At 38.3% G+C, this 12,866-nt stretch overlaps 1 protein-coding gene across 3 annotated transcripts in view; it reads left to right on the top strand.

Moving 5' to 3' along the window:
• NDUFS4 (NADH:ubiquinone oxidoreductase subunit S4) overlaps positions 1–12,866 on the top strand; it is a 63,227-nt gene that overhangs the window by 16,961 nt on the left and 33,400 nt on the right. For all 3 annotated transcript variants that reach the window (XM_074995580.1, XM_074995579.1, XM_074995578.1), the window contains exon 2: positions 3,614–3,692. In XM_074995580.1, coding sequence (XP_074851681.1) covers positions 3,614–3,692 — 79 coding nt within the window. The remainder of the gene's footprint in view (positions 1–3,613; positions 3,693–12,866) is intronic.

Raw genomic sequence — 12,866 nt, 5'->3', positions numbered from 1 at the left:
TATTTAAAAATAAATCTAGATTTGTAATTAAATAAATGTTGTTTTTAATCAAAATGAAAATAGAATGAATACTGAGTTCATGGGTTTTCAGTGGTTTTCCAGTTTCCTATATGTCAGCCGAAGCAGCGGATGTAATTCCTTCTAAAGCTGATAAACACAAAAATAAAAAAAAGGAGTTTTAATATTTTTACCACTCAGCTTGAACACACTAAGTATTTCTCTTTTTAGCAGGTACAGCTAGTTCCATTAAACTTTTTGCTGATTTTTTTCCCTCAGTAAATCTTTTGTTTCTATTGAAAATACAATAGTTTGTTGCCAAGTTATGTTTCTTGTTCTCCTTAGGAGTACGCCATGGGCCACCACTGTGCTGGTTATAAAATTATTCTCTAACTCCTGCACAGTTCTGTTAAGTCAGAAAGGATGGGAACATTTGAATAGAAGGTTAATTGCAGAAAACTCTTCTGCTCGTATCTTTTAGAAGGAATAGAACTGAGAAACTTCAATAACTAATACACAGCTGCAGTGTCCACAAATGTATCCTCCACACTTCATGGGCAGTTGGTATTAAAAAATTATGGCTGTGTCTAAAACCTTGTCATGGGTGTATGATTTTCATCACCATAAGATGATCCTTCCCCCCCGCCCGAAAAAAAAAGGCCTGTATACTCTATACAGTGGAAGACCAAACTGTATGAGATCAAAGATAGGAGGACCACAGAAATGCTGTATTTAGCTGGATAAACCATTTTAATATTCTTACATTATAGGAGTTTTCAAGACAAATTGAAAACTGTTCACAGCAAACTGAAAATTCACTAAACTGATTTCTTGAGCAAGGGTCAGACATCCTTTTTGAAGCAGAGGTCAAACCTTGTTCTTATGCAGGGAGTCATAATAAGTTTTGTTCCAATAACGGTTTCATTACTTGCCCACAGTCATTCACCAGCCAAGAGGGTCATGGATCAGACTTTAGTATCATAGTCTACACATTCGTCAGACTCCAAGAACCTCGGGAAACAATAGCTGATATCCAGACACCTTCTTCCAGGCATACCTTTCCTACCATGCAGACAAACAGATCAGTCTGACCTATGTGATCATATTAAAAACTTGACAATGCCGCAACTTTTTGGATATAAATAGCTCTGATTAACCTGGAGAGTTTACCATCCTGGTTTGTGCTGTAGATTGACAGTGTACAGGTGCAATTGTGAAGATGAAGATACTGTATGAGTGTTGTGGGTTTTTTGTTTGTTTTGTATTGCTTTTTTTTTTTTTTTTAAAGTTTCAATTATTCTTACCTGGAACAATTCTCTTCCCTTTACCCCCATCTCTCTGCTTGTCCCCATGCCCCACTGATTATTTTCTTCTGCTTCATCTGAAAACAATGCTGTGGTTTTTGCTGGAACCAGGGAAGGTTGTGTTCATGGGTAAAGGATAACATATTAAAAGGTCCCAGTAGGTCATTGCTTTTACTAGCCTGACAATGTCCTCTGAGCCCTCTGAAATCCAGTGGATTATAATTTATTATTTGTACTGAAGTAGTGTCTAGGAGCCCCAGTCCTAGCTCAGGACATGATTTGGCTAGGCACTGCATAGGCACATTACAAAGGGCAGTCCAGTAAGCCTGTGAGGGCAAGCCATAATGAAAGTTTGACAGACGTCTGTGCTTCAGCCAACAAAACAGAGGTGGATAATGGCTAGACTGGTAGACAAGAAATCTTAAGCTAATTAAGAAAATTCATCCTTTGCATTTTATGCTGAAGTCACCCAGAACAATTGGTGGTTGTTCCAGTGTTGCCACAGAAGATATTTGTCAGCTCAAGGAAGAATGAGTTCAAGTCATTAAGTGGGTTGATGCAAGAATCTTTGTGCTTAAGAAGACTAAATTTTCATAAAAAAGTAGCAATAATAAATGTAATTGGTGGCAAACCACTTCTCTTGGGAAATCAAATTTAATATAGTTTAATGACACATGGGTCATATTTATCGACATTAAAACACACAGACCTATGGGAATACACAAGTGAAGTAGAATTGCACTGAACTTGAAACAATAGTAACCCAAAATCTTGGAATGCTGCTGTTTTCCTAGGTAAATGTAGTTGGATCCTACTAATTCCAGTTATAACTGTGGATAAAATCATTGTGGCTTGACCTGTGCTCAGTGATCCCAAACTCTTCCAAGCATGAATAACTGGAACTTTTTCATCACTGTTAAAATCACTTTTTCAGTCACGTAAAATGGGGAAATTAATTTAGTTGGTAATGCAAAATGCAGTAAAGTTGATTTATTGCTAAATTTTGCGACTAGATGAGTTTACAGTAGAGTCCAAATGGCTATCTTCAAAGCACAGTACATCGTTATAAGACGTGCTTTTCAAATTTGTTCTTGAAATCTTGTGTGCAAACTCTGAGATCATAAACTGTGTTCATATTGTAGCCTACTAAACAAACGTACGTAGTTGTAGGAGTCTTTTTTTTATTTTTGGCTTAGATAGTATGTTTTGGAAAAAAGTGAAATACTGTCATTCTGTTTCCCAAAAAAGTTGTATTTGAGAATGTACTCACAGCGCATGGTTGGTTTTCAAAAAAATGTGTAATGTATTGTTAAAAGAGATGCCAGTAAATCACCAGCAAGTCAGCCATGGCACCTTGGTTTAAAAAAAAAAAAAAAAAAAAAAAAAAATTCTCAAAGTTCATTTGCATTATGAAGTCTGTCTAGGTTTCTGAATTATGTAACCCCTGAAGAGCAATCTAAAATTACAGTAACCTCATCTGGTTTTTAAAACTTATATATTCTTGTACTTCAATGCAACATTTGCTTAAAGCACCCTGAATTAAAAATGAAGCATATTGCATAAGTGAAACTGCTCTTTCACTTGCTCTTATACTGTTTTGCCAAAGGACTAACTACTTATGTAGGTCCCAATCTTGATGTCAGTGACTTCAAGAAAATTAATGGGAAAACGGGCACTCATTGACTGGGAACAGGATTGGCTTCATAGGTTTGACCATACATATGCTATGGGTTTTACTAACTATGCTAAAAGATTATCCAAAATGTTTGGCAATTACTGAATGGCTCAATAATTGGGGCAGAAGTGAATCAAAATAAGTCAGCTGTATCTGCTCATAAAGACAGAATTTGTTTCTGAATTATCTGAGTGTAATATCCTGTTATTAAATGGTGCAACTGTAGTTTATGCCATTGGGATAGAATTAAGATTGTTTTCCTCTGATGCCATCATTTAGGGATAAGAGTTCCCAAATACTTGCAGCAGCTTTTGTGTTTTTTGTCTGTTCGTGACAAACCAGCTACTGTACACTCATATAGAGCAGTACAGTCCTTGCCACTGGCAGTCTATCTGTGACAGAGAGCCTGTAGGCTGACATAAAGTGCAGCCTGTTGTGAACTGCTAAGTGGGAGTCTGCCAAAAACTCAGCAGACAGAACTAATTGGGGAGAAAAAGGATTTTTGTGCCCTCATCTCTCCCTCTTCCATTTTTTTTACAAGATGGATATTGTTAAAGTAACTTGTTTATGTAAGATTTGTCTGCCTCTATTTTCTCATTGCATGAATCATTTTTTAACTTCAAGTCTTGCACTGCAGGTCACTGAGCACTTCCACATGGCGGCTGGCACAGGACCAAGCTCAAGACACGCAACTCATCACAGTTGATGAAAAATTGGTAAGGATTTTCTACTGCACACTGCTGTGATACTGCCTTCAGGGTTATTTTTGCACAATAGGCATTCAGTATGATATTCCACGCTCTTCTAGGAAAGCCATGTACATGTAAACTGCAAAACAAAAATCCCTCATGCATTTTAAAATGGGAATATTAGTAAGCCATAAATAAATCTGTATGTGAAAGAAATTTGTGGTTTCAAATATTAAACTATATAAAATTAGATTGATGATGGTTTTGTGGTCAAGTAGCAATAAGAATTTGCTGTAATGGAAGCACTGTTTTTGAAATCCATACGTTTGTCTTTGTAGTGAAATCACACACAATTTGCCAATGCTTCCTGAAATTAACTTTACTGGACTCTATAGTGCTAAAGAAATAGTCTAAAGACCCATGCAAAGTTGTATTACTTTGTACCTATACTTGGCTTTTGAATATGTATGAGGGTTAGATTACAACTAGGAACAAATGCATAGCATTCTTCTCCTAATCAGTAGCAGATTAGAATTTTGGCAACCTCCTCTTATAAATTTTGCAATGTGTGGTCCGTTACTTTAGACGCAACCTGATACTTATGCTTACATTATACAATAGCATAAGTTTTGAAAGACTTCCAGGACTTCTGGAGGGAATGTGTCATAGCAAAAGCATGTTTTTCACTGACCTTTTTTTACCACTTTTGAACCTTAATTTTTAAAAAAATACCATAATAAATCATTCATATTGCTTACCTTTACAAAAAAAGCATCTTGACTCCTTAGAAATAAAAGGAAATACCTGAAATTTTTTATTTTCTGCATTGAAGATTCATAATAACTGCAGTATTGAGATATCTGAAACTTTTGAACAAACTAGTTTAAAATTAATTCAAATAATCCAGCATCTTTTTAAAAATTTTATTTCCTATAGTTTCCATAATATAATTATGGTCATTCTTTCCTTGTCTGTGTCAGTAGGTAACTGTTCAGATTCTCTGTAAATATATATATAAAATATCCAACTCATTTTCAAAAGTAAACAGTTATAGTCTATAAGCTTTTGAGATAAGCCTTTTTTTCTTTATTTTGGCAGTTTGATTTTTCATTTGAACTAATGTGCGGCATGTGCCATTTTATGAATAGAAACTAATGCAACAGTTTGATTTTATATCACAATAAAAAGTCACTGGATGCTTTCTAAAAACGTCAGTTCCAATTTTAGCTAGATTTAACACTTTTTATTTTGTGAAATATATTTCATATAATTGTACTGTTAGCTAATCTAATTTCTGAATGATAATTTTCAGTATAGGTACATGTATCCTGGTTACAAAGAGGTCAAGTTCAATTTGTACTTCTTATGGATTTTTATGGCATTACAGATAGTAGTATTTTAACACTTGACAATGCAATCCCTGACTGATTCTGTAAATACACTATTAATCTGGCAGCCATTTAAATAGTGAATAAGATGATTAATGTATGTTTTTATCGAGTTCTTCCAATACTGCGGTAATTAGTCTAGCAGTTCTCAAATTTCATTGCACCATGATCGTCTTCTGACAACAAAAATTATTACATGATCTCAAGAGTGGCGACTGAAGCCGGAGTCAGTTCCTACTCCAGGGAAGCCAAACCTTGAGCCCCACTGTTCCAAGCAGCTGGGATAGTGTGAGTGCAATGCTGAAGCTCCAGGGCTTCAGCCCTGCACATGGGGCTTGTGACCTGAGCCCCCTGCCCAGATCTGGAGCCTTGGGGCTTTGGCTTCAGCTCAGGCACTGGGGTTTTAGCTTCAGCCATAGCATGTCCAAGGCAGCCCTGGCAAACCCATTAAAACTGGATTTAACTGGAACTCTTTTCTTCTGTGCTCATATGGGGCTAACTGGAACTCTTTTCTTCTGTGCTCATATGGGGCTAGAGATTGATTGTTTATATATATATATATATATATATATATATATATATATATATATATAAACAGAGTAGTATCTTAATGTTGTACGCTGTCTGATAATTAGTTTTAATGGAGCCAATATCAAAACCATTTCAGGAAGAACTCGTACTTGAATAAAAATAACAGGTCTTTTAATAGTTCATAGTCATAGCTGAGGAGGTGTTTCAAATGAATATCTGGTGCAGATTTGATTGCTGTGTAAATAACATGATTTTGGCTGTGGACACCAATTAAGTTATTCGGTAGCTCAATTGTAAACCCGAATTAAATCTCTTATTTAGCAGCAAATTACTTTTCAGAGACTTAATTTTCTGTATGCTTTTTAAAGAACTAGTGCTAAACATAATAAAACACCTAGGCTGGGTCTACACGGCACTTCGCCCAGCACCGCTGCCAGCAGAGCTATGCAAAATGAGCTTCTCGGGATTGCAAATGGCGTGCCATTTAGATACTCCTGAAGCTCATTACCATAGCCCTCAGAGTTTAGCATCTGCAGAAGCCCTGTGAACGTTCCTCTGCTGGCAAAGCACCCCCCTCTGTTGCCAGTACCTTGTGCCTCAAACATTTGAGCATAAGGGACTGGTGACAGAGGGGGATTTAGCTGGCAGAAGCACATCCACATGGCCTTTGCAACGCTGGCACCCCTTTCTGCCAACACCAAACTTTCACGGAGCTCTGATAATGAGCTTTGGGAATATGCATATGCCACGCTATTTGCAGTCCTGAGAAGCTCATTTTGCATAGCTCTGATGGCAGCGGTGCTGGACGAAGTGCCATGTAGACATAGCCCTATGTGTTACTATGTTGTTAAATTGTATTCAAGGAATTGATATTGTTTTTTCCACCCCTGCAGTAAAGTTTGATATTTGCTGCATGTATAGATATTTCCTTATCAGATCTCATTAAGGCATACTGTGTAATATAAGCTGAATTCCCCCCATCCCCTGTATTTTTATCCTAACTATTCTCATGGACTAACAGTGTTTGTTTTCTCTCGTTTCCATATGGTCTCTGAGAGGAACCTTTTTTTATTGTGACAGTTCTTTTTATGGGGCCTACTCTCTACCTGGGGATTAAGCCCTGCACTTCAGCGCATCCTGAAACCAGGCCTCTCTGAGCTTTCAGCATGCCTGTCTTTTGCTGTGGGCCCTTTCAGGAAATACACTCGCTATAAACCAATGGTTCCCAAGCTTTCCACTAGTGCAGGCCCCTAATAGCTTCCCCCGATCACCCCTCCCCAACTGTTCGTGGACCCCCATCAAAGTCAATTCTAGCCAATATATACACTTAATTAAATGAAAAAGGAAACCACAACATAGATTTTCAGACAGCAATTAATAACATTATTGGATGAAATTTAATTTACAGATAATAGATTTGTAACTTTGCAATTTATTTAAAATTTATTTTCTATGATTTGATTTTTTTTTACTCTTTTCACGGGCCTCGTTAAGTACCCTTACCCACAACCCAGGTGTCCGTGGACCCCAGGTTGTAAACCACTGCTCTAGACTGAGGAGGACTACACTCCCAGAGGGAATCCAACCCCTCTCTCCTCTTCAGTGACTCTCAGCTAAACAAAATTTTTATCACTCTCATCTATGTCATTTTATGTACTTGAATATTATGAAAACATCTGCACAGTGTGCAGCAACTTAAAAAAAAAGGCAGCAAAATAGGATGTTAGGAATTATTAAAAAAGGAATAGAAAATAAGACAAATAATATTTTACTGTCTCTTTTATAAAACTATGGTGTGCCCACATCTTGAATACTGCGTACAAGTGTGGTCTCCTCACTTTAAAAAAGATATTTTGGCATCAGAAAGGGGAAACTAAAATGATTAGGGGGTTGAAACAGGTCCCATGGGAGGAGAGGTTAAAAAGACTAGGACTTTTCAGTTTAGAAAAGAGGAGACTGAGAGGGATATAATAGAGGTCTATAAAATCATGAGTAGTGTGGAGAGGGTGAACAGAGAAAAGTTATTTACTTGTTCTCATAATATAAGAACTAGAGGACACCAAATGAAATTAATGGATAGAAGGTTTAAAACTAATAAAAGAAAGTTCTTTTTCACACAGTCAACCTGTGGAACTCCTTGCCAGAGGAGTCTGTGAAAGCTAGGGCTATAAGAATTCAAAGAAATTAGATAAATTCAAGGCGGTAAGGTCCATAAAAGGCTATTAGCCAAGGGGTAGGACTGGTGTCCCTGGCGTCTGTTTGTCAGAGGCTGAAGATGGATGGCAGGAGACAAGTTGCTTGATTGTTGTCTTCAGTCCACCTCCTCTGGGGCACCTGGCCCTGGCCACTGTCGGCAGACGGGATGCTGAGTAAGATGGACCTTTGGTCTGACCCAGTAATGGCCTTTCTTATGTTCGTATGCTCTTATGTACCCCATCCTCCCCTCAGTCTCCTCTGCTCCAAACTAAACAGAAATATTTTTTCAATCTTTTCTCATAGATGGTTTTCTAGAGCTTTAATAATTTTTGTTGCTCTTTCTACAATTTTTCCACATCTTTCCAAAAATGTGGTGCCAGAACTGAAGAGTAGTCCAGTTGAGGTGCTGAGTAGAGTGAAAGAATTTGTCTTAACAAAACTCCTGCTAATATATTTCAGAATGATGTTTGCTTTTCTTGCAACAGTGTTACATTTTACATGTATTTTGTAATCCACTATAACCTTCAAGAGATGATGCTCAGATACCCCATTGTGACTATCACTTCCACTTACTTTAACATCTGGATTACAGAAAATCTCCAATGAAGAGCCAAAGCCAAAATAAAATGTGTGTAAAATAAAGAAAGCTAAATAAATTCCTGAGTGTTGCATTGTGCCCTGAATCTCTGGTCAAACTCAGGTGCCGGTGGATCACCAGAAAGGTTGAATTGCAAAGGCCTGGCATTCTATCCAGTAAGTTTACAGCAAAGGCATTCCATCTGTTCTTAACAGCCAGGATAAATGGTAGCATGAGAAGGGTTTTGAGAACCTCTATGCATTTAGGTAGTTGGGTTGTTACTGACGAGGGCTTTCGGAAGTAAATCTCCCTCAAGCAATGCTTACTATAACATAACTGCAAATGTAAATGAGACAAAATAGTTTGAGCATAATTGCAAAAAAGCTTCATTCAGCCTGTTATAACCTGCAGGTATAATGTGTCCACACTATTCAACATTTTGTCTGATGTAAGCTTGCTTTCCTCTAGCAGGCCTTGCATTTGGCATACTACTGTTATAAGGTGAGTACCTATTGCATAGTTTCCCTCAAAGTAGAGTTCTTTGGAAGTAGCTGTCCACAGCTGCAGAGGTGCTGTACCGACATTTATATGAAGTGTAAGCCAAAAATATTTGATTTTTGTCACTGGCTAAAACTGATTTACATCAGTATTGCGTAAAATATTTTTTAAACAAGAAAATCTATAATATTGCGTGCTTTATACCCTAAAAGAAAGAATGTGTATAACTGTAAGTTACGGTAGCACACAAGTAAAAATACAGGAGACATGGCAGGACTGGTCATCTTAGCGCTCTGGTACCTGGAACAGTTGCAAAGCTCCAGCTGCTACCCACATGCTTTCTGTTTACATTAGCACTCTAATAGAGCAAAGTTACATGCTGGGAAATACAGCCGTGCAGAGCCTTCCTTACAAGAGCAATTGTAGTGTGAAAGTTTTCTGCCTTTTTTGTAGTTGGTGGTGATGAGGTGTGTTACAGGAATGATGAGCCACTTTCTGTGTTACTGGTAGTGATAAAATGCTCTGTGGCTGTGCTGTTGACATTCTATTACCAGAGCTGAAATGGCTTTGCCTCATCTATATTAACAGTTATGCAGGAATCAGTTTGTGAGAACTTGTTATTGAAAATTGTCAACAATTGGCCAATTTTCTTTTGTAGACAGGATTTCAGAGATTTGGCGTTTGAGGAAATTGTACATTAAGTGCATGGAAAGCCAGCACAAAAATGTGAGCACTCACTACAATCAGGAGGTAAACAATTGCATAATTCGCCTGCTGTGACTTTTAAAAGGTCTTCAAGCATAAAACACACAACAATCCATCCCTGAAGTTACAGATGGATGACAACAAAGGCTGATCACAGTGGCAGCCTGTTGGCCATGTATAGGCGGTAGTTATGGACTGTAGTGATTTTTTTTTTTTAACTGAGAATCCCGATTTAATGATCAATAGGGTTCCTAACGTGAGCCATTTTGGCAAAATGCATGCATATATGTCCAGTAACGTATTCTAGAAAGCCTCCTATATCACTTCTCCAGAAGCTTGCCTTACAGCAAGTATCACTTTGTCTTGTCAACTTGTAACCAACTTACTGTCATTTATCTCCCTGTCTTGTCCTAGGCTTGGAAAGTAATGAAACTATAATTTGTGTTTGATCAAAGAACATATAGTGTAGAGCATAGTAAAACAGTGACAGTAAAGCATAAAATGGAAATATGTACCCATATTGGGAATATTATCTCAAAAATAGACTTTTTCAAACTTCAGACTTTCGTATGGTCTAGAGTGCTCTAATATTAAAGGACACAACAGTAAGGCTGTGTCTACACTTGCATTCCTCTTTTGAAAGAGGCATGCAAATGAGAGAAATTGAAAATGCAAATGAGGTGCAGATTTACAGATCTGACACCTCATTTGCATATTATTTCAAAATAGCTTCTTTCGAAAGAAGAAAACCAGTGTAGAAACTGCTCTTTTGAAAGTAAACCCCATCTTCGAAAGAATCCTTCCTTTTTTTTTAATGGGAAGAAGGATTCTTTCGAAGATGGGGTTTACTTTCGAACGAGCAGTTTCTACATTGGTTTTCCTCTTTCGAAAGAAGATATTTTGAAATAAGAATATGCAAATAAGGTGCCAGATATGTAATATGCACCTCATTTGCATTTTTGATTTCCCTCATTTGCATGCCTTTTCAAAAGAGGAATGCAAGTGTAGAGACAGCCTAAGCATTTAGCACACCCTTAAACGTTTGGATTATTTTCCCCAGATATGAAGAAAAAACTAAAAATGTGATGGTATAATTTATCCTTGAAAATGAACCATGAATATACTGCAACATTAGAGGCAAGTCAGTATGATATCATTTCTAGAGTGTATCTTAGAAGCTATTTTTGTGAGTTGTAAGGAGAGGCATTTGGCAAATTGCAGTGTTATTAAATATAGGCTTACTATGTTTTTGAGCAGAGGAAATTTACTTAACTGGAAATTCTTTGAGCAATACTGCCTTCTACAATATGGATACAATGGACATGATGTATGTTGATTTTTCAGAAAGCTAACTTTATCTGGATAAAACTTTTTAAGGTAATCTGTTCAGTTAATATATGTTGTCCTTTGTCCTATAGTGCATCCAATCTGCAAAACTATGTCAATATCTACCTTTAAATCCCTCCTCTAAATTCTCTTGTGATGACTACAAACAAAAAAAGAAAAGAGCCTTGACAACCATTAGGTGACTAGTGTGCTGAGGCCACCGCCTGTTATAGTGGCCAGTATTGTCTCATTTCTTAGTACTCTTCGTCTGTATTGCATTGTCTGTTGTGTCTTGTCTTTTATTCTTTAGACCCTGCTCCAGAAATATTTATCATGTTTTGTATTTGTACAGCACCGTGGTTTATGATGGTCACTTGTTGCTATAATACTCATCCCTTGCTATACGAGCCCAATTGGTTCCCAACTTTCTGCTCATAGGTGAAAACTCATAATTAAAACACACATAAAAGTCTCTGGTTCCAAGTGCTCCTAATTCGGCAAAGGAGTGGCAGTATGTGGTGCTGCTTTTGAAAAGTATGTGAACCTTGGGTTTCGGTGGGGGAGGGATTTGAGGGGGTTAAAGGCTGGGGGCAGTTTGAGGCCATGAGCGGGAAGGAGGGTTAAAACCTGGTGGTGGGTTGGGTCCGTGGGGTAGATGGGGGGTATTAAGGCTGTGGTGGGTTGGGTCCGTGGGGTAGGTGGGGTTCAGGCTGCTGCTGGTTGGGTCTGTGGGCCGGTGGGGGGGTTCAGACTAAGGGGGCGGGTGCAGGACTGGCAGGGGGGTGTCAGGCTGCAGCAGGGTGGGTCTGCAGGGCTGGCGGGGAGTTGGGTGTGTGGGGCCGGCCAGGCTGTGGCGGTTTGGGTGGGGCGGGGGGTCAGGCTGCAGTGGGTTGGAGCTGCGGGGAAGCTGGTAAGGCTTGTATTAGTGGAGGGGAGTTCACTCATCCAGTGAACAAAGATAAGTTTATGTGTCCCTCGTTTTAGCAAGTACTCATAAGTAAAGTACTCGTTTTAATGAGTGATGAGTGTATAAATAATCATTTAGGCGGCTCCACATCCACAAGTAGGATTTTTAAATTTAGAGAGTTAATTTAGTGTGTGAACCTCTATTTCCAACAGTGAAAGTTAAGTATTCTGTGCATGCAGAGGAACCATTGTGGTTACCTGCATTTGGTTTCTTGTTAGGAGTTTTTTTCCTTCAAGCTTTACAGGGAAAAACTTATTTATAACTGATTGCTGGTCTCTCCTTTCCCCAGCCAATTTGTTGAAAATTGATTCCTTTAGCTTATGGTAAAGTGAGTGGTCCAGAGGGAAGAAAGGAAAGAGACTCCACTCACCAAAGTATGTTTTCAATCCATTTTTCCCTTTACTAGGTGCAGCGTTTTTTCCTTTTAACTCTTCCCTTCTCCAGTCCCTTCCTAATATTAAAATCCTTAGTGTCCATCAGGTGAATGCAAGCACACAGTGCTAGGATCACATGAGGTACATGAGTGAAGTTTGGTATACAAATACACCCTGCTCCCCAACAATGCTAGCTGTCCCCATAACCAAGTGAGCGTCGTAAGTTTTCTTCCCTTTCCTCCAACCTGTGGCGTACGTTGTATGCCTCTGTCACACAAGTAGTATTTCAGGCCTGTTAGTGCACTTAATTAGAGATGAAAATTTTGAAAGTGCAAAGAAGTGTAAATGTGCTACATAACGTAGGCAAAAGCCTGAAAATTGGGAATTTGATCATTTCGCCTCTTGTTAGATCAGTAGAAGAACTGATTTTCAGGTCCTTCTTTCCCCTCCCACAAGTACAAATGTTGAAAACCTGGGATTCTGGCTTTGGACAGTCATACCATTACTTTGTAGAGTCTTACAATTTGGAGCTCTATCCTGATAAAGACAAAACTTTTCCCTAAATCTAGAGGGTGACTCAGTTTTGATATTTTGCTCACATTATGCACCGAACTTCCACTCATGTCAGTACAAATTCAT

Source organism: Carettochelys insculpta, chromosome 5 (genome assembly GCF_033958435.1).
Source record: "Carettochelys insculpta isolate YL-2023 chromosome 5, ASM3395843v1, whole genome shotgun sequence".
In the NCBI taxonomy this organism is placed as follows: Eukaryota; Metazoa; Chordata; order Testudines; family Carettochelyidae; genus Carettochelys; species Carettochelys insculpta.
The sequence above is the reverse complement of the archived record's forward strand: the minus strand, read 5'-3'. Positions and strand labels throughout refer to the sequence as shown.